This window comes from Macrobrachium nipponense, chromosome 34, assembly GCF_015104395.2.
Source record: "Macrobrachium nipponense isolate FS-2020 chromosome 34, ASM1510439v2, whole genome shotgun sequence".
Classification (NCBI taxonomy): Eukaryota; Metazoa; Arthropoda; class Malacostraca; order Decapoda; family Palaemonidae; genus Macrobrachium; species Macrobrachium nipponense.
Window position 1 is genome coordinate 15,963,402 of NC_061095.1, and position 22,399 is coordinate 15,985,800.

The 22,399-nt window shown below is 39.5% G+C and overlaps 1 protein-coding gene across 1 annotated transcript in view; it reads left to right on the top strand.

Moving 5' to 3' along the window:
- LOC135207929 (potassium voltage-gated channel protein Shab-like) overlaps positions 1-22,399 on the top strand; it is a 439,867-nt gene that overhangs the window by 312,097 nt on the left and 105,371 nt on the right. The window contains exon 4 of the mRNA XM_064239886.1: positions 9,983-10,777. Within this exon, the coding sequence (XP_064095956.1) occupies positions 10,049-10,777 (729 nt within the window). The 5' untranslated portion in view covers positions 9,983-10,048. The remainder of the gene's footprint in view (positions 1-9,982; positions 10,778-22,399) is intronic.

Below are 22,399 nucleotides of genomic sequence, written 5' to 3' on the forward strand. Positions count from 1 at the left end.
CGGTTAGTGCAGGTTATTGATGTTGTACTCAGGAGAGTTATTTTGATAGTGAGTCAACTTATTTTCAACCTTGCTGATGTTTCATGCCGAATAAAACACGATAAGAGCGAACTGCAATATTGCAAAATCTGGCGCGTGCAAAATTCGCCAATACTTCCGTTTGTGCATTAGTGATTAATACCCGCCAGTCAATGCCGGCGCAAGGTCATCGTGTTTATGTATTGAGCGATGTATTTGGGCCGATTCAACTGTCATGGCATGGATTCTATCACGCAGTTGATTGCAGTTGATGATTCGTCCTGGTTGGGTATCTGCTTCTATGTTTCTCAGTTTTGTTTTATTTTATTTTTTATTTCATTTTATCTTATTTTATTTTGAGGGGAGAGCGGTTGTAGAAGGGTCGGTTTCGTCAGACGATTGGTGACAGTTTACACTATAAGTTTATCTGAGAAAACGTCTTATATTTTGTTCGGTTTCTCGAGGGAAAACGTTTAATATTTTGTTGGGTTTATATGACGAAACGATTTATATTTTGTTCTGTTTTATATTTTGTTCAGTTTATCTTTAAAAACGTTTTATATTTTGTCAGGTTTCTTTGGGAAAACGTTTTATATTTTGATAGGTTTCAATGGGGGAAAATGTTTTATATTTTGTTCGGGTTATCTGAGAAAACGTCATATATTTTGTTCGGTTTCTTGGGTAAACGTTTGACATTGTTTTAGGTGTCCCTGGGAAATCGGCTTACATATTGGTCGGTTTCCTTAGGAAAACGTTTTACATTGTGTTCCGTATTTCTGGGAAAATGATTTGCATTGTATTTGGGTTCCCTATAGAAATATATTATATGTTGTTCTTTGTCCCTTAGAAAAGGGTTATATGTGTTTAGATTTCTCTTGAAAACCTTTTACATTTTGTATTGTTTCCCTGGGAAAACGCTGTACGTTTTGTATCGTTTCTCTGGGAAAACGTTTTACGTTTTGTATTGTTTCTCTGGGAAAACGTTTTACGTTGTGTTCGGTTTATCTGAGAAAACTGGTATATTATGTCAAGATTATCTGTATGAACGTTTTATATTTCATTCTGGTTCCCTGGGAAAACGTTTTACATAATTTTTCACGTTTTCTTTGTTGATAAAAACGTGGAAATTCTAAGATTTTGGTATGCTTGGGAAATACTAATGCAAACTAATTCCTATTTATGCAGTTATGTTGATTCCATTAATTGGCCACGAGAGATTGTGTTACATAAATGTGGAATTAAATCTCTTATTATAGCATATGCTTCTTTGATAAACTGTATGTAGGTGTTTGTGTGTGCATGTATGTATGTAAAGCCGACAAATGTCCTGACCGGGCAACTTATATTTTGAGTGATCCACAATCTCAGATTGTATAAAGAAAAATAACTGCTTGGGTGGAAACCTAAGCATATTATGGTTGGTGATTGGGTCCTTGTGATTGGCCATGGTTATTTGGTTCTTGTGATTGGGAATATGTCGGTTTACCGGTGAAAACGAATTTGGCGACCTGAGTGTCATTCAAATAAGATCTGTGTTCATTCCTGTTCAAAGACCTCATGAGTTAAATGTAGATTATATGGTAGTTTGTAAACACGGATAATTACTGTGGTTATTTCTACCCTGATAAAAAAGTACCAATCTTACTAGTATAATGGACGTTATTTCTGTCCGTCCGTTTACCTGTCATTCAATCACGGTCTAACGGCTGGTACGATGGGCATGAAACTTGGCAGGTTTATAGTGGGGACCCCTAAGATGGTTTATAAATGGGCTTCATCCTACCTCCCAGCCCCCTTTCGAAGGGGGTGGGGGTGAGAACGGGTTTCCTGAAACAATGCTGGTTATGCCCGTGAAACGGGGCTGGTTATGCCCGTAGACTTAGTTACTTTACGAATTTATCATACATAATTTCGTATAGATATGTATGGTAGTATAAAGGAATGACGGAAATAACTCATGGCTTGGTCACCATTTTACCCCCTCTTAAAGCTATCATTTGTTTGTTTAGTATTTTAACAACAATATCATATCCTAATTACTTACATTCTTTTCAGTTTATAGTTCTGACGACGACCTTAATGCTGCTAAAAGTTATTTAGACATTTTTTTTTTTATGATTTCTGCGTTTGTGAATCAGTTGTGGTTAATAGACGTTTAGAAAAAAAAAAAAAATTGAAAATTTTTATTTTCTTATATATATTATATATATATATATATATATATATATATATATATATATATATATATATATATTAGGGTATATATACAGCCTTTAACATTTTGGACGTTAATCTCTCTCTCTCTCTCTCTCTCGCTCTCTCTCTCTCTCATTACTTGAGCTTGTGGATATGGATGATTCAGTATTCAAAGTATGAATGTGGCAATGGCCATTGTGTTTATTTTCTTCGCTGGATTTGCTCCCTTTTGCGAAAAAAAAGTATATATATATATATAGTATATATATATATATATTCATATATGTGTATAGATATATATACTATATATATATTATATATATATATGTATATACGTAATGTAATCCTGCACCAGGGGTTTCATCCGCGATACGGCTGTTAAAATGTGAATTTGGTAATGACCTGTATTTAGTTTTTCCAAGGAGCCAACCCCTGTGAGGGGAAGCGGCTTATTGTAGAAATATTTTAGTAAATGTAGGTCTATATGCACTATATGAATTACATTCATAAAAGTCTTAAGCAGCTGTATGTCTTCAGACTTAAGATTAAACTAAGTATACCTTCACAGTCTTATGGTTAGACTCAATTCTATCAGATTTAGACCTTAAAAAAGAGGGGGTACAATATATTTTAGACTTTTTTTTTTTCAAATTATCGTTCATCCAGACAGCGTATGACACGAGCCCAAATTGCTATCCGAAATCAATGGGTCACAGCACGAATAAGAAGGGGAAAAAAATTGGAATTGAATAATAGCGAACGGTTCCACTCGATAAGAGGAGGGGGCTGTTGTTGTCATGCTTCCCCTCTCCCTCCCCTTCTCCTCCCCTCCCCTTCTCCTCCCCTCCCCCTCCCCTCCCCCCCCCTCTCCTCCTCTCCTCCTCCTAGCAATGAGGTCTTGCTTTGGTGCTTTCGTTGTGTCTCTCCCGTTGCATCGCAACATGCACAGGTTTCATGCAGCCAGAGTGTCGTGAGGGTAATTTTTAAAAAAGAAAGCCGCCTTCCTCCTCCTCCTCCTCCTCCTACTCCTCCTCCTCCTCCTCCTCCCTCCTCCTCCTCCTTCTTTGATGTGTCTTCAGAGACTGTTGGAATTCCGAGCAATGCATTAAAGGCACAGCGAATCATTTCGTCGCAAAAAAATAAGATGGAATTATTAATCTTTTTTTATTGTATTTTGTTAACGAGCTTTTGACGAAAGCTTTAGATGTTAGCCTACATGGGTGAAGTGGAAGAAAGGGTCTTCTCGCAACATAGATGTCCCCGCACATACGGACGCTATATCGATGACATCGTGCAAGCCGACTGCGAGGATGAGGTAGAAGCCCTTCAGCAGCAGTTCTGCAGCAAAGCGCACTCAACTTCACCGTCGAGTACAGCAGCAACGATCGGCTCCCCTTCCTCGACGTCCTTCTCACGAAGACGAATCAGAAGTTGGCGACTACAGTTTACACCAAAGCTACGAACCTTGGACTTTGTCTAAATGGAGATAACGAGTGTCCTGAGCGGTTCAAGACCACCACCGTCAGGGCCTTCGTCAGGAGGGCCCTCTCGCACTGTTCGACGTGGCAGGACACACACCTCGAACTCGACCGAGCATCCCAGATGCTAATTAACAATGGGTACTCGAATAAACTCGTAAACCGAGAAACACGAGCCGCCCTTGACAAGTGGTACATGACGGAGGAAGAGAGAAGGAACATTCCACCCCCGGAGGATATCAAACTTTTCTATAAAGCCTTCATGCACCACCAATACAAGGAGGACGAAGCAGCCATGAAGAAAATAATAGAGGATCACGTCCGCCCCATGGAAGAAGGAAAGAGTGTGTCCCTCATTATTTACTACAAGAGTCGGCGTACGAAGGACCTCCTGATGAAGAACAACCCCTCCCCGCCCTTAGGAGACGCCCTAAAGCAGTCCAACGTTGTCTACCGATACGTATGACCTGCCCAAGGATGCCCTGGGATTTACATCGGCATGACGACGATGCGCCTGTCAAAAAGGATCTCCTGCCACGCCCAGGAGGGCGCCATTAGGCAGCACGCCCTTGCAGTACACCAGAGAAACATCACGAGAGACGACATCGTCAGGAATATTAAGATCATCGTTAGAGCACCTGACCCACGACGTCTGTGTCTCCTAGAAGCGCTGCTTATCCTGGAACAAAAGCCTCCCCCTTTAATACCACCCAAGAAGCGTTCCTGATACCGACGTGTGTGAGGAGGACAACACCCCTCCCCCCCAAACGAAAGTACCAGCGCGCATAAAACAAACACCGGACATGAGAATAATACCAGGGGTGACATCACTCAGGTAGAAGCCAATCAAGAGGCCCCGGTGATACCCCCCACCTGAGAAGGTCTGCAAGACTCTTAAACGCCCGCCGTATGAGTCACCTTCCCAGGAACCAATGAAAACCCGACCCGCCGGGGAGGTGCTCTGACCGTACTCAAGAGCCCGCAACATCACGTTATAAGGAGATGGACTCGCCACTGGAATTTTTTTTCACCTGCAAATATTCAAATGACCTACGGGCTGCTCTTGAGCAAGAGCCCGTGCTGGCATAAAGCCAGCTTAATCTAAAACAACAACAACAACTGGAATTCAGTCCCTCAGCAGTTATCGCTTGATATGTCCTGCGGATCAGGAGGAAACGTTAGAGAGAGAGAGAGAGAGAGAGAGAGATAATTGTATAAGCAATAATAAATCAAATGACTCAACCGAATTTTACCATGCCCTTTGGTGCGTTGCTCGCCAGTCTAAGCAACAACGAGAAAGCCGTCATCAAAAAGATAGAGAAGACTCTTTACAAGATTAATAGTGCTGAAGCAGCAGTCATTTTTAATAAAACATGCCTACGAGAGGGTCTCCTTCCGAAGTATTATTATTATTATTATTATTATTATTAGTAGTAGTAGTAGTAGTAGTAGTAGTAGTAGTAGTAGTAGTAGTAGTATTAGTATGTGAACTTTGTAGAGGGTGATTTTTTCCCCAATTCTGGCATGCATAGTAATTTGATGTTACGTCAGTTTCCAACATGATCATATTTTCATTTATGTTATTTGGTTTTAAAGACAATTCACCCTTCATTTTTAAAGTCACTTAACGAAAGACTAATGCGATTTAAATTTGATAAGTTAAGGAGCTATAGATGAGGAACCGATGTAAGAGAATAATTGACAAAGATTGGAATATCCGATTTCCTTTCACATTCTTCAGTTTATTTTCTATCTTTGTTCTTTACCTAAAAATGTACCACTTTTTCTTAATTATTCCTTTCCCTTGTGTTTTGGGGGTTAGCGTCGCCAGTGCGCCTCACTCGGTGCGATGTAGGCGATACTGAAGGTTAATAGCGGCGTCCCTTAGGCCTCATAGCTACACCTACTTAATTGCAGCTTTTTTGCTGTTCAACCACTCTGACTCCCCTTTTTATTATTGTTATATTTTTTTTTTTTTTCACTAAATCACTGAAGGCTGAAAGTGCCCCAATGCTGGGTTTAATCGCTAAATCTTCACAATGATTCTTTTATAAACATTACTTTCATTGATTAGAAAAAAAACTCATAGTAGTATTATATGAATTATAAATTTTAACATGTAGTACATTGCACGTGACCAGTCAGTTAATTAGCTAGATCTAGTTTGGGCATTCTGGCGTTCACTGATGGCATCTCGAGCATACTGAAGCAGCTCTTGAGTGGGGTCATTAGCGCCAAGTTCTTCGTGGTCTTTGATCTTTGAAGAACGTTCGCTTGCCAGTACCGATATTACCAGCGATTTCCTCGTCCGTCGGATACTTGGGACGAATCCGGTTATATATGATAAAAGATAAACTCTGGGATTTTGCGAGTTTTTATTTTATATTTTTTTTAGTTATGTTGTTTATGACGTTTAGCATATGTGGATCACAGAGAATGTGATGAAGATCTCGGCTATATTTATTTTTTATTTCACTTTTTGGTATTTATGATTTTTTGTCTTTGCAACCGAGTATTCTTTGTAGTTTGTCATTTGAGTTGCCTAAGGATTGCCGAAAAAAAGATACACCAAGGATTGCCGAAAAAAATAGATAACAAGGATTGCCGAACAAGGATTGCCGGAAAAAAAACAAGGATTGGCGAAAAAAGAGATAGCAAAGATTGCCGGGAAAGGAGATACCAAGGATTGCCGAAAAAAGTATATAGCAAGGATTGCTGAAAAAAAAGAGATACCAAGGATTGCCGAAAAAAAAGAGATACCAAGGATTGCCGAAAAAAGGAGATACCAAAGATTGCAGAAAAAAAGAGGTACCAAGGATTGCCGAAAAAAAGATACCATGGATTCCCGAAAAAAATGATGCCAAAGATTGCCGAAAGTAAAGATACCAAGGATTTCCGAAAAAAAAGATACCAAGGATTGCCGAAAATAAATATACCAAGGATTTCCGAAAAAAAGATACCAAGGATTCCCGAAAAAAGAGAGATGCCAAGGATTGCCGAAAAAATAGATACCAAAGATTGCCTGAAAAAAAAGAGATACCAAGGATTGCCGAAAAAAGATACCAAGGATTGCCGAAAAAAAATATACTAAGGATTGCCGAAAAAAGATACCAAGTATTGCCGAAAAAAATGCCAAGGATTGCCGAAAAAAAGATACTAAGGATTGCCGAAAGAAGAGATATCAAGGATAGCCGAAAAAAAAGATAAGAATTGCCGAAAAAAAAGATACACCAAGGATTGCCGAAAGATTTACTCATTAAATACCATTCCCTTGACAAGTGGAGGCGATGAAGAAATATTTTTTGGACAGTTACTTCATTGCTGTAAGTTTTCCTTAATATAATTTTCCAAAACCGTTGAGTTTTCGGGCGTTTTCTTCGGCCTAATTAATGAAATCAAGTACAAACATTCTAGCCTAACAGTTCTTCGGCAAAGGAACAACGACCCCTTCCCCCTTCGTGTTTTTCTTCAGCCCAATTGGGCTCCCGTAGGTTGATTCATTATACATTATTATACATTAGTGCCATGGCGTGGAGGAATGCACGGGTTAATGATACGCCCCTCGCCGGTGTCCTTGTAGATCGATTACTTCTTGTTAGCGGGGCATTTTTTTGTGTAATGACCGAGGGCATTGTGTGTATGGTAAATAGAGCAGCCTTGATCGTATCGTCTTTTTGCTGCTACGTTGGAGACACGAAAAATTCTTTACAAGAGAATGTTAGTTGTTCTATCGGGAAAATGTAGAAAAAGAAACAAGAACATTATATATTTGAAAGTCTCCATTTTCGTAGATTTTATTTTTCATTGCGTCAGTGACATTCTCTCTCTCTCTCTCTCTCTCTCTCTCTCTCTCTCTCTCTCTCTCTCTCTCTCTCTCTCTCTCTCTCTCAGGTATTATATTTAGTTTAGTTGTGCTGCAGAAACTGCTGACGACTAAGCCCTGCTTTTAAGCAAAAGAGTGATAAATTAAAGCGACATTATTAGCAGGAGAGAGAGAGAGAGAGAGAGAGAGAGAGAGAGAGAGAGATAATCAGTGATGTCAGTGACGCAATGGAAAAATAAAAATTAACGAAAATTGAGACTTTCATACATATTCTGTTCACGTTGTATCTTTTCTTTCATTCTATGTCCTCGCTCGAAGACGGACTCAACTATACATAGATAAGGAACGTTATCTCATTCCAGATTCGAAATTGGACGCTGGTTCAGACACACGGTGTCATTTGAGTACGAAGAGAATAAAAGACAATATCTTGAAAATGCGTTCTTTGCCCATTCTCCATGTCGCCAAGTTAGGTTACGAACTTCATCCTTGATTGGGATCGAAATTTGCATACTGTCATGCAATTTTTTCCATCTATTTTTGTTTGGACATAATACTAGTTAAAAGTATACTCCTGGTCGAAAATAAATATATTCATTTAATAAACATTTTTATTATCAAGAACTCGAGTCTTTGAACAGGTATTTGGAACGTAATACTTCATGTTGGAAGGTATGCCCATTTGTAGCAAAGAATAACAATGTTACTGGACGATTCTATTGAGAGAGAGAGAGAGAGAGAGAGAGAGAGAGAGAGAGAGAGATCTGTCGTAAAGAAACAGCGTCTGTCAATCCATGTGTGTGTACGCGTTAACTCATTTTTGTCTCTCCGATAAGGCAAAAGACATCCCCCTGTTGCAAGGGTGCAATTGGCTATTGCATGGGTTCAAGCAAAGCCGTTCGATATCTCTCCCTTTAAGCCTGGAATATTCGCTCGGAGCGAGAGCCATGTTAGGTAGGCACACTGTGCATTACATGGCCTTTATTTTTACATCGACTGATTGATTGATGTTTGGCACAGACCTGGTTGCAAATTAGCTGACGTATTGTTGTGCTTTGCCACGCCCCTTGCGTGTGTTTTGTATGTTGTGGTATAAATATCGTTTTGTGTACCTTTATATAGGTGGTGTATTATGTTAGTTAAATGAAGAGGTTTTCGTTGGTGCTTTTTATCTTAGGCTTTGAACTTTTTTTTTTATTTTCGTTGTTACTGATAGCTCTTTATTCGCGGAGTTAATTTCCCAAAGGAAAATCGCTATTTGCTTGAAGTTGTCACCAAATCTTGTGCTATTCACTTATTATAGCTTTTGTGTCTTGTAAGCAATTTATTACTTTCAGTTGGATCCGAGATGCCTTTGCGCGTTAGCAGATAACTTACTAGATTCTTTAAGAATAATTCCATATTTTCTTCTAATTTAATTATGATTTTGGTTTCATCGGCTTTTTCTTGGAAAGTAAATTTCTGTGATGAAGAGACAAAGTTCGTGTATGAATACATTTTCAGCGCGTGTTACCTTAATGGGTTAATATGGCTTTCCTTACCGCTGATTTAGTAATTTATTGGCGATGATTTTATGATTGTAAGTTCTCCGGTCTTATCTCAAAGTTCTCCGGTCTTATCTCTAAGTTCTCCGGTCTTATCTCAATTCCTCGCTATTCGTTATTGTTTTCAAGATGCGTAAGGAAATATGAATGAGTTGCTTGTAGAGCTTTCTTTAGATTGATGAATTAGCTGACTTGATTTCGATAACTCGATACAGGTGTTATCTCAGTCTTATTGTTGCGTCCGAGAGTGATGAAATATGGAGTAAAATTAATTTAGTAGCGATGCATGTATCGAATCATGTAGGTACTGTAGTTCCTGTTTAATTGTATTTTCCAGGACTTCGAGCGGTTTAGGGGAAATAATCTTATCTTTAAATGTGATGTATGTGCTTATTGGGCGTTGTTTATTGACTTTGCTTAGACATGTTACTTCAACTATTCCTTCATCGAGAATTTCAGATTTATTTTTCAAATGATTTTCATCTTAAATATTTTTATTTGATGTGTATGAATTTCTTCTTCATTGAAGTTACTATCGTACCTAGGATGATTTTGGTTATGCAAAAAGAATGGTAGGATTGACAAATTTAGGTAATATATTATTATTATTATTATTATTATTATTATTATTATTATTATTATTATTAGTTGAAAGTTAAGGTGTGTGAAATTGCATTCTTATAAAACCCGAAATTGCACCTTGCTTGCCCCTCTGCAATTGAATGAGGTAAACTTATGTGAAATTTACAATGGAAAAAATCCCCCTTACGAGTTTATTGTTTTTTGTAGGTTGCAAAAATAAATTTTATTTTATCAGGTAGAGATTTTTTTTTCTAATTAAGAAATAACTGTGAGGTTTAGCTGATGAAGATGGTATGTATGAAAGGAAGCACTCGACCGATAATGCCCTTTTTCCTTTGCAGCGTGATGGTGGGTGGCGAGGGGCGGCGGTGGCGGCCGGCTGGCGTCGGTGAGGGCGGGGCGCTGCCATGACCGGAGACGGCACGGGTGGTGGGGGGACGCACGAACCCAGCGGCGGGGGCGGTGGCGGCGGCACCCTGGGAGTACGCTGGGGCGACGTCCCCCCCGACAAAGAGGACATGATGGACACGCTGGACGATGACAAGGAGGACGCGGGCGGGGGTCGCTCCTCGGCGGGGGGCCTGACCCGGCTGCACAGCCGCTCCATGACGTCCCTGCCGCCCGAACCCTTCATGATTATGCGGTCGAAGGCGCTCAACCGCCGCGTGCAGCTGAACGTGGGCGGGGTGCGGCACGAGGTGCTGTGGCGGACCCTCGAGCGCCTGCCGCACACCCGCCTGGGCCGCCTGCGGGAATGCAACACCCACGAGGCCATCATGGAGCTGTGCGACGACTACTCCCTCATCGACAACGAATACTTCTTCGACCGCCACCCGCGCTCCTTCTCCTCCATCCTCAACTTCTACCGCACGGGCAAGCTCCACCTGGTGGAGGAGATGTGCGTCCTGGCCTTCTCCGACGACCTCGAGTACTGGGGCATCGACGAGCTGTACCTCGAGTCCTGCTGCCAACACAAGTACCACCAGCGCAAGGAGCACGTCCACGAGGAGATGCGCAAGGAGGCCGAGTCCCTCCGCCAGAGGGAGGAGGAGGACTTCGGCGACGGCTGGTGCGCCCCCTACCAGAAGTTCCTGTGGGACCTGCTGGAGAAACCTCAGACCTCGCTCGCCGCCCGGGTGAGTGACACTGGACCTCCTGAGGTGGAGTCCTTCTCGGGACTCTCAGATATTAGAGGCCTCTTTAGCTTTAGAGTAGATGACCCTTCAACGTTAAAGATTTTTAAAAATGCTTTCCATAATAATTTAAAAAAAAAATGCTTTCCATAATAATTTTCCAGTCCCATCTGTTGAATCCTGGAACGCTTTAACGCGTTCCGTGAGTAAGTAACATTCAAATGGATTTATAACTTTAATTCACTTGAAATATTCATTATTATCATCATTATTATTATTAGATTAAAAATATATCATTTGGTCTTATTTTCCACTTCGGATTCTGGATTCTGGATTCTGGAACTCTTTAACGTGTTCCAGATTCATCTCTAAGAGTTTTTTTTTTCTTACATTTCTCATATTAACGTAACTTCATTTGTTTGTAACAGTCAGACGGTAATGATATCAAAACCTGGAAACTGCTTTGATGAAGTTTTAGGAATAACATGCATATAATAATCTGGTGTAATAATAGTTTACAGTTTGTGTGTGTCTGTATCACAGGTAACTCAGAAGTATGAGGGAAAAAAACCGATTTCCATTACATTGCCAAATTTAATAACAATTTGATTCATTGAATACGTCATACGTCGTTGACGTCACAGAAACTTCCCGATATATGTTAATGGCTTTGGGTTGAGTTGTAATGAGCCGTCCCTTTCTTGGTATTCTTGATTAATTACTTGGAAATCTTTTTTGTGGCAGTTGGAAGGAAGTATTATTATTCACCTCTCCAGTCCAACAAAAGAATATGACGCAATACTCAAACAAGTCTCGGGTTTGTGATGAATTGGATCGAATATCTGCCCTTTCGTTTACTCCACCTATTTTTTTTTTATAGGTTTTTATTCTGGAAATAGTTCTGTGAATGAAAGCACTTGAATGACCAAAAAAGGGTATTGGATAACTCACTATCCTTAATGAGGTGACCTCCACTTCATGCCTGGCTCTTCCAGGAGGGGAGAGATTTTATGGAAAGCTTCTTCGATATTGATGGAGCACCTGGAGTGGGTCTTCTGTAGATGTAATTGACAACTGCTTCAGGAAGACAGGATCTTCCTGTCCTTCTGTAGCACCTGTCCATGGATGTTGACCGTAGGGACTGTATTTAACCCTGTGGTAGTTATTTATGATTCTACCTGTAAGCGCTTTGCTTTGAATGTTCTTCCGTGTTATTACTGGTGGTGTTGCCTCGTCTTAGGGGGCGTAGACCCTTAAAAAGGAATGGTGGTGATGACGTTTCTGTATTCAACTGTAGGCGGTGTTGCTCCGTCATCAGGGGAGCGTAGACCCTTAAAAAGGATTGGTGGTGGTGATGACGTTTCTGCATTCAGCTATTCAGCTGTAGTTGTGTTGCTTCATCTTCAGGGGGGCGTAGACCCTTAAAAAAGGAATGGTGGTGATGACGTTTCTGCATTCAAGTGCAGTTGGTGTTGCTCCGTCTTCTGGGGGGTGTAAACTCTTAAAAAGGGGTGGTGGTGGTGGTAACGTTTCTGCATTCAGCTGTAGTTGGTGTTGCTACAGCCGCGCCGTGCCTGCTGGTCTTGGTGTTGTAGCGACTGTGGGTGGTGGTCCCGTAACGCGTCATGGTGATGACCCCTGACCTTTTCAACTTTCCATTGTCCGGCGTTAACGACAAACCCAGATGTTGGCAAGGGAAAGCGAGAGTGAGGAGAGGTGGAGAGAAAGGAATCGGTTATGTATGAGAGAGAGAGAGAGAGAGAGAGAGAGAGAGAGAGAGAGAGAGAGAGGAGTAAACGATTGGTGAAAGAAAATCACGTGCCTCCATAACCTGATGTTACCCAATTTAGCAAGCCATCGGCGATATTATCGCTCGTGATCTGTTTGAAGAGAGGGGTTCCTGTCCACCCTCCCCATGAGGTGACCCCCTTGTCCTCCTTCCCCTCCCCTCCCCTAACCCCCTTGCCAACGGGTCTCTGCCGGTGCCAGCCTACAGCCAGATGACGTCAGGAAGATATTGTCCTATTGGAGGCACCAGTGCCGAGACATTGAAGCTTTGGCTGTTGTTTATGTCCATGATTTTGCGGTAAGAGTAGAAAGGACGAGAGTTTGTTGAAAGGAACTAGAAATGATAGTCTTAATTGATGGTTGGCAAGCCTCCTTTTTTTTAAATGGATTAAATGGTATTATTGACAGTCTGAAATGACTGATGGATTTCCGTTGTTGTTACTGATTTTGAGATTTTAAAAGCAACTCGAAATAACGATAATACTGGTTGGGTTGTATTTTTTTATACAATAATTTAGATTAAATGGATTAACTGGTATTATTGACAGTTTGAAATTATTAATGGCTTGCCGTTGTTGTTATTGATTTTGAGATTTTAAAAGCAACTCAAAATGATGTCACTGGTTGGGTTGTATTTTTCAATATTTTTGTTAAAAGAAAGAAAAGACTTGAATGTCATTATTGACGCGAGATCTATCTAAAATGATTGATTTGTGGCCATTGTCGTTATGGTTTAATTCACTACGGGAATATGGCCAAGAGGAGACGAAATTCCCGATAAACCATTCCGAAATACTTCGAAGGGGAAACTCCCCATGAGATGTCCCCTTGGTCCTCATGAGTTTGTAGCCATGGGGGATGCCAAAAGTGGATGACACGCCTGTCTTCATCCCCCAACTGCCCGCCCATCCATCCTCGCCCAGGGTGGCTTTGATGGCGTAGAGGCGAGGGGGGGGGCCTTCTGTCGTTCGAGTGCTCCAACAAATTGCGAATTCCGTCGCTGATGTCATTCGGGCTCAACCAAAGCGGTATATATATATATATTATTATTAATATATATATATATATTAATAATAATATAATATAATATGTATATATTGTATATATATATATGTATACTATATGGTATATATATATATATATATATATCTATATATATAATATTTTTTAATATTATTATATTATAGTGTTTTGGCTTAACTATGGTTATACGGTTTCCGGAGTTTGATTCTTGAAGGGTGAATATATTTTACGTAATATATATATATATTTATATATATATTATATAGTATATATATATATATATATAATTTTTTTCACTGCATTGTTCCATGCCATTTGTATAGTGTAGAACACTGTTCATGTAAAAACATAATTTTAAATATTTGGGTAATTCATGCACTCTTTCATGACTGCAGGTTCTCATGTCGTGAGTAATCATCAAATTCTTCTCTCTCTCTCTCTCTCTCTCTCTCTCTCTCTCTCTCTCTCTCTCTCTCTCTCTCTCTCTCTCAGGATAACAGCTCTCAGGTCTTACTCGTAATTTATGTAACAAGGCCCATCGGCCGTTACCTGGATTAGAAGCATGCTTGTGGCAAGTCCAGAGGGCGTGGTAGAGAGAGAGAGAGAGAGAGAGAGAGAGAGAGAGAGAGAGAGAGAGACCTGTAATCTTCCCTGACATGCTCTTTGGCTTATCGTAGTAGCAAGCGATTATCTGGATCCTGATAACCTTATCTTTGATGTTGGTGGTGGTGATGGTGGTTTCGTCAAAATATTGTTTCGAAGATTACACGTTTCCTATTACGTCAGTGGGTGAATTGCTTGATTTTCTTAAGGAGTTAGTGTTTGTTTATTTCCCATATTGCGTTCTTCATAGTTTTTTATAATTTATTTATAATTCCTTTTTACAAAAAACTCAGATAGATATTGCGTTTTTTTGTATATTTATTAGTTGTTTTTTGTAATTCCTTTTAACAAAAAACTGAGATAGATTCTTTTGTGAATTTGTGAAGGTTTTTTTTTTCATAAAGTCCTTGTGATATATGCTGCTCATGTTGTGCAGCGAATATAGAATATAATCCTTTTACAGGTAACATGATGGTTTAACGTTAAAATTCCTCATCTATAAAATAAAATTAGCCAAATCAATGGAGGTGCACAAGTGCAACATATATATATATATATATATATATATATATATATATATATATATATATATATATATTATATATAGTATATATATATAGGGATAAATGATCACTTACGGATACAGTTTAATTAAAAGTCGAAATAAAACCCCCAAGGTATTCATGGAATTTTGCGAATACTTCATATTACCTACAGATTAATATGCTTCTCATTTTAGTTTGAGTTGTTTTTCGAGAACCGATACGTTGGAGAAGATGGTTGGACTTGTTGCTTGCATCAAGCAATCATATATATATATATATATATATATATATATATATAGATATAATAGTAAATGAAGAGAGGATGGATATATGAAAAAGAATTATGAAATTAGCTTAGAGAGAGAGAGAGAGAGAGAGAGAGAGCAGAGCGAGAGAGAGAGAGAGAGAGAGAGAGAGGGGGGGGGGACCTTACATGCAACACTCAACACCCCTTGTCCCAGTTTTATTTATTTATTTATTTTTTTCATTCCCTTCCACCGGCAGATATGTCCCCTCCCCTCCCCTCCCCTGCCCCTCCCCTCCCTCCCCTCCCCTCCCCTCCCCTCCCCTCCCCAACCCACGACAGCATTTACCTCCATCAGGTAGAGTAGCTTTGGCGGGTGGGGGAAGCGGAGGAAGGGGGGGGGGGCGGGCGTGCGGATGTCTGGTTTCTCAAGGCTTAAATTTAGCCCCTTTTCCTTAGCATTGGTCCTTATCCACTCCAGATGGTTCCATTGCTTTTGATATCTGGATTGCCTCTGGGCATTGTCGAGTGCGGGCTGTCATGGAAGGCTGGTTGGTTTTCTTCCTTTTTACGAATTTAGCAGAGAAAGGGGGAAAGGGAAAGGTTAATTGGAAAGAAATTTAGTATTATGACTCTCTCTCTCTCTCTCTCTCTCTCTCTCTCTCTCTCTCTCTCTCTCTCCGTTTTATAACTGTGGTATCCTTGATAGAAGACATGTCAACTTGGACTTTAAAATTGGACAAGGTTAACCAAGGATGCTACAAGGTTGTTTTAAATTCTTTTTATCTCCTTAACTGAAGCTTTGACTCTTCTAATTGCACAGCAGACCCTTCAATTCATCCCATCCAGACATTTCACAACAAGACCAAATTTATAAGCGTTTCAATTATCCTCGAAGCGCAAGTGATAGACTTACGCCAGCCATTGGGAATCGGTCCGGGGAATTTTTTCGCCTTGACCGAAATTATTCTCTCTCTCTCTCTCTCTCTCTCTCTCTCTCTCTCTCTCTCTCTCTCTCTCTCTCTCTTTGTTATGTCTGGGTCCATTAACACCCGCGTGTGTGCAGTTGCGAGCGAAAAATAAAAAGTTCGAAAGTTGATTAAAATCATTGTGGGTTATAAATAGCAGGTATTGCGTCATCGCTGATTTGCAACGCCTATTCGGGCATTGGCGTCTTCTTGGACGTCGCGATTCTGTTGACAGATGTTTTGATGTAAGCGATTGTTGACGTATTTATGCTTGTTTACGAACGAATGTACGTATTTATGCTTGTTTACGTACGTATGTGGAAGCATTTCAGGTAAACACTCATTTATACATTTGCGTGCATGCGTCTCTCTCTCTCTCTCTCTCTCTCTCTCTCTCTCTCTCTCTCTCTCTCTCTCTCTGAATATAACTATTTAATTTTCAAAGAATGTAACACCCATGATGAAAGCTCTCTCTCTCTTTCTCTCTCTCACCTTACTCTTTGAAGCCCTCCTCCTCCTCCCCCTCCTCCCCCTCCTCCTCCTCCTCCTCCTCCATCGTCGCTGGAAGCCTCAAGGAACCTCCGGTGAACAAAAGGAAAGCCACCGAGAGCCGTCTTCTGCTTTTGTCTCTGGAGCGAAAGCACCGGCGGTTGGAGGAGGATTTCGTGGGATCTCGAGGAGGGCGAGGTATAGAGAGGTCGCCCGTCAGCGCCCGAGCACCTACCACACGGGCCGAGGAGGAGGAGGAGGAAGACTAGGACGTCTTTCATCGTTTCTCGAGTGGGGCGCGTTCATTTGCCCTGTTGTGCTGTCAGAAAGGCGCGCGCTTTTTTTTTTTTTCTTTTTGCGGGAAGTGTTGCGTTTTGGGTAGTCTTGGTTTGTGTGGTACTATGTTCGTTTATGTGTGTGTTTTGAGTACTGTGTACGTTTGTGTGCGTTTGATTTTGAGTATTGTTCGTATAACCTTATTTTAAGGTTGCGTTCATTCGCCCGCTTATGTAGACATGTCAGTATTTCCTGAGTTGCGTTCTTTATAACGAAGTCCTGTATGCATACGTAGGTTTTTACGCTTCGCTTTATCGTGTCCAATTTTCCTGTTGCATATGAAAGGTGCGTTATAATCTAGTGCGTATAGGGACGCGTTCTTTTTAGCTTAAACGAGTAACGTCAATTATTTAGTATCGTTCATTATACAGTAAATGTAAAACGCACATACACACAGATATATATATGTATATGTATAATATATATATATATATATATATATATATATATATATCTATATATATATATATATATTATATATATATATACCCGTATTTTTACCCGTATGAAGTCTGTACCAAGATACGTGTATATAGATATTAAAACTTTATATCAAAATGTATACGTTTATAAATATACGCAATTAATTACATTCCTTGTAAAGTGTTATCTTTGAGTAAGTCACCCTACTTAAATTTCTTAGCCCCCCCACCCCAACCCCCAAAACCCTTTCATCTACGAGAGGCATTTTGTTACAACCCATTACGCTTTCATATAGCGGTATTGACAAAGGAACGATAGCTACTTTCTTAGTCCATATGTCGGTGACCACTTTGGTCGGTTTTGTTGATAGGGAATCGTGCCGATGAGAGATGACAGCATTCCATATGGGTATATATAATCGTTTGGGTACAGAGGGTATGTGCTTATGTTTTTAGTTCCTTTACTTTCTTCCTGTAGAACTGCGGAAAAGAGAAATATATACCTGAAAATACAAAATGAAAAAAATACCAGAAATCTGTTAAAAATAAAATAACATGTTTGCATTTGAGTTTCTGTAGTTATACAGAAGGCTTTTGGCCTTCTTCTTCTTCTTCTTCTTCTTCTTCTTCTTCTTCTTCTTCTTCTTCTGACGCCGTGACTTGGCCCAAATTCGTAAAGGTCCATTTCGGCCGCTGAAGGAGAGACAAGACATATGGAGGAATTATTATATTCTTAGCGTCAGTCAACTCCGTTTTTAAATGCAGAACAAATATAAAAAATACTTCAGAAATAGTAAGACGTCTAAGTGCTTCTAATGTTGAAAAGTTGACATTTGAATTACAGAACTGTGTTTCTAATTCTATAACGTTGGCCCTTTCGAATGAAGGAGTTCTATTTGTGTGTAAATTCGCCCTGTGTGCTATGTGATTGCATCATCCTCATTAGCATATGTCATATATTTATCGATAATATTAGGAGCCAGTTCTGAATACGAATTCCTTGATGCAATCGTGAGCTGGCAGTGAAGCTGTGAAGTCTCTCTCTCTCTCTCTCTCTCTCTCTCTCTCTCTCTCTCTCTCTCTCTCTCTCTCTGACAGCGCGTGCATCTCTGGAGAAACAGGCGCTTTTACTTCGTATCCAGTTTGTTTCTTTGTTGTTGTTTTTTCTTTTATTTATAGTTCGTTGCAGGAGGAGGTTATCCGTCCAGGTCTTTGCTATTTATAAAGAAAAGATATCTCTTCAAATAAATAATTGAGTGTGATGGTGAAATCGCCAATATCCTGCTCATATGTTATCGATCAATCTAACCTTTTTAGAAAGCATCAAAGAAATTTGGCAAAATAATTTTTTTATCAATTATTATTGAAATAATAATCAAGAGGAAATAATGATTTTATCATTGACAAGCAAAATGAAAATTTGGTAAGATAATTTTTTATCGATAATTATTGAAAATAATAATCACGTGGAAATAATTATTTTATCATTGACAAGGAAAATTAAAATTTGAAAAAGTAAATATTTAACGATAATTATTGAAAATAATTTAGTGGAAATCATTATTTTATCATTGACAAGCAATAAATAAATTCGAAAAAATAATTTTTTAATCGATAATTAATAAATAATAAAGTAATGAAAATAATTTTTAATGCAAATATAAGATTGGCAATTCCAAGGTCATATTTTATTGATTATTTTAATTTTATCATTGAAACGCGACAAGAAAATTTGGAGAAATAATTTTCCAAATCTATAACTATTATATAACCAATAAACCAATGAAAAAAATGAAATATCATATCATTTCCATAATTGTCATAAAAGCGCCTCAGTGGCCTGGTTGGTATGGTGTTGGCGTCCTACCTCGGTGGTCGCGAGTTCGATTCTCGGCCATTCCATTGAGGAGTGAGAGATGTGCATTTCTGGTGATAGAAGTTCACTCTCGACGTGGTTCGGAAGTCACGTAAAGTCGTTGGTCCCGTTGCTAAATAACCGCTGGTTCCATGCAACGTAAAAACACCATACAAACAAACAAAACAAACAATAATCGTCATAAAATAAACGTCAAACGCGGGGGGGAAAAAACGAGCGAAAATCAATGCACTTGAACGATCATTAGTGCAATGACACTTGCAAGTTTTAGATTTGATTCGGTCCTAGACGCCATCGCTGCCATTTCGTCTTTCCCGGAGCGTTATCAAATTGATATCGTTTTATGAATTGATGATAATTTTTGGGCGCGCCTCCAGTGGCCCACGAGGCGAACTGGGTCAAGGTTTTGCGCCGTCTTGAAAATGCATGTTTGCAATAAACTTGCAAATGTTTATTGCAATAAACAGGCAAATGTTTATGCAACATTTCTGCAGTACATACACAACATTACTTATAAATGTGTATTTGGAGGGTTCTTAATGTGAAAGTGAATGTTTATGTCCTCGCAATAAACATGTAAATACATATATTTATCATGAATGTTTGTGTCGTTGCGATAAACATGTCAGTACATATATTTATCTAATACAAACACGACAGTACTTATAAATGCGCATTTAAGGTTCCTTCTGTAAAAATGCCTGTTATATGTTCTTGAAATAAACATGTAAGTACTTATATTTATCTAATACAAACACGCCAGTACTTGTAAATGCGTATTTGAGGTTCTGTAAAAATGCATAATTATATGCTTTTGAAATAAACATGTAAATACTTACATTTATCTAATACAAACACGCCAGTACATGTACATGTGTATTTGGGGTTCATCCTTCGGTAGATGACCCAGTTTGCATGTTTATGCGCCCCTGAAATAAACATGTGAATACTTGTATTTATGCGATGCAAACACGAAAGTATATGTGAATGTGTCATATTCTCTCTTCCTCTCCTTTTTCAGCCTTTTAAATAAATGGATTCGTGAGCGAATAAAAAAACACACGTTTTTTTATTATAAAACACACGTATTTTCATGCGTAAAAGTATACAGCTCACTAATGTGTTTATGTTTTTCAGATTTAGACATTTACAAGCACAACAGACATGCGTGTATTTTTCAGATTCCAAATTTAATTAGTTCTCGGGATAGTTTGAGCCACGAGAGAGAGAGAGAGAGAGAGAGAGAGAGAGAGAGAGAGAGAGAGAGAGAGAGAGAGACCTAATGATTAAACATGACCGAACACTGTTTTGTTATTTCGCGTTCCATTACCCCGTCTCTCTCTCTCTCTCTCTCTCTCTCTCTCTCTCTCTCTCTCTCTCTCTCTGCAAAGGGCCCAATTGACATAGGAGATAGTATATATCGCTCATCCGCTGAGCCTTTGGAAACTTGGCAGCCATCCACATGGAAAACATCCACTTAGACAGATCGGCTGAAAGGTTGAGGGGGGGGGGGGGGGGGGGGCCGGGGGGGGGGGGGGCAGTGGACCCCCAACGTCACTCGGGGGAATTCAGTAGATCTGTGTCCCCCCGGGGAATTCATATATCACGATTATTGAGTGGGTCATGAAATCGTAGAGGTTGGTCCTAGGATTGATTTTGGGGGGCGTGGCGAGAGAGAGAGAGAGAGAGAGAGAGAGAGAGAGAGAGAGAGAGAGAGAGAGAGAGAGAGAGAGAGAGAAACTAAAATAATTATAAAAAAAAATAACATATCTGCCGATCACCCTTCAGTGGTGGCCTACGGGATTGTGTACCCTCCAGTTTAAACAGAAAAAAAAAAAGTCATTCGTTTTTGTGAACTGATAAACCTCGAAGTTGACATGTGGTTGAATTGGAAATAATGGTCTTCCTTGAGTTCGACTTGTCCCAGTGGCATGTCCTTGTGAATCAGGACCTTTCTGACGTAGGGAGTATGGTTTATTTGAATGCATTTTTAGGAGGTTGGTAAATGTCGAATTTTGCACCGGTAATTTTTTCATTGCTCTGTCTGATTTCAGCCGGCATGTATATGTTAGGAAATAAAGCTTGAAATTAAGCCTGAATAATTGTGAATACCATTGCAGGAACTCAAGGAAAAAAAGTCATTTTTTTTATTGCTATAATATAAAGTATTTGTCGAGGGAAAAACAGGCTTTTTTTCCCAGATTTCTGTTCAGTGTCTATGGGTTTTAGGCCTTTTTTGGTGGTAGTAAAAGAGAGCGTAGCTGCTGTTCATGGATTTTGAACGTATCAGAAGAATTTAACCCTGTTGTTTATAATTTAGGTATTGTCAAAGTTCACGACATCTCTGAAACATAGCTACATGAACGAAGAAATTCATTGACTTACCCATTCCTCGTAGTCTCACCGAGATCCCCTCTGGAAAAAAAATAACAATAATAATAATTGCGACAACTTAATTACGTTTCTTTGTCTTCGCATCTCTCGTTATTGTTATGCTAAAAGTTCTTGTCCCCAGGGTCCAGAGCTTGTCGTCCCAAGCGATTAGAAACAGATTAGCGTTCCGTGATGCTGCAGAATTCCTTTTCTTCTCTTCTGCACCGTGTGAAATTGAATAAGGGAAATGCCATTCGGAATTGAATGCGCGTGGCTGTAATTAAAACCACGTGGATGCGGTCGCCATTGTCGGTCGGTATTGATTGTGGTTTTGTTGCTTTTAAAATAACAGTTTGGCCCCTTTGCGTCTTGTCTCGGTTAGGGGCGGGGGGGAGGGGGGGGAGGGAGGGGGCTTCATTCTAATTGTTCTCCTGACAAAGAACTAAAATAATAGCCTTCAGTGATCAGAAACAGCAACTCGAAATTGATGTGATGACCTTGGAATGCATACACACACACACACACACACACACACACACACACACATACTTGTAATTAAATGAATGTTCGCGTGCTCAATTTTCTTTGGGAGCGTTACGTTGTTATTTAAGCATAAGTCCAAATAAACCAACAAAGATATGATTTAAAAAGAATAAGTATTGTAAGCAGGAATGTATTTATTTACTTATGTATTGTAAGCAGGAATTTATTTATTTACTTATTTATTTACTTATTTATTTATTTATTTATTTATTTATTTATTTATTTGTAGGCTACCGCTTCCTGAAGCATTCACATCAAATGGGATATATTTCATTCCTATTCAATAATGTTTTTAACTGGGCGACAATCACTCATTGAGGTTAACTATTTAGATTTTAAATTTTATGTGTGATTTGTGTAGGTTTCTCTTTCTTTATGCACGTCGAGACATAAAAAAAACATTGCAAGAAACTTA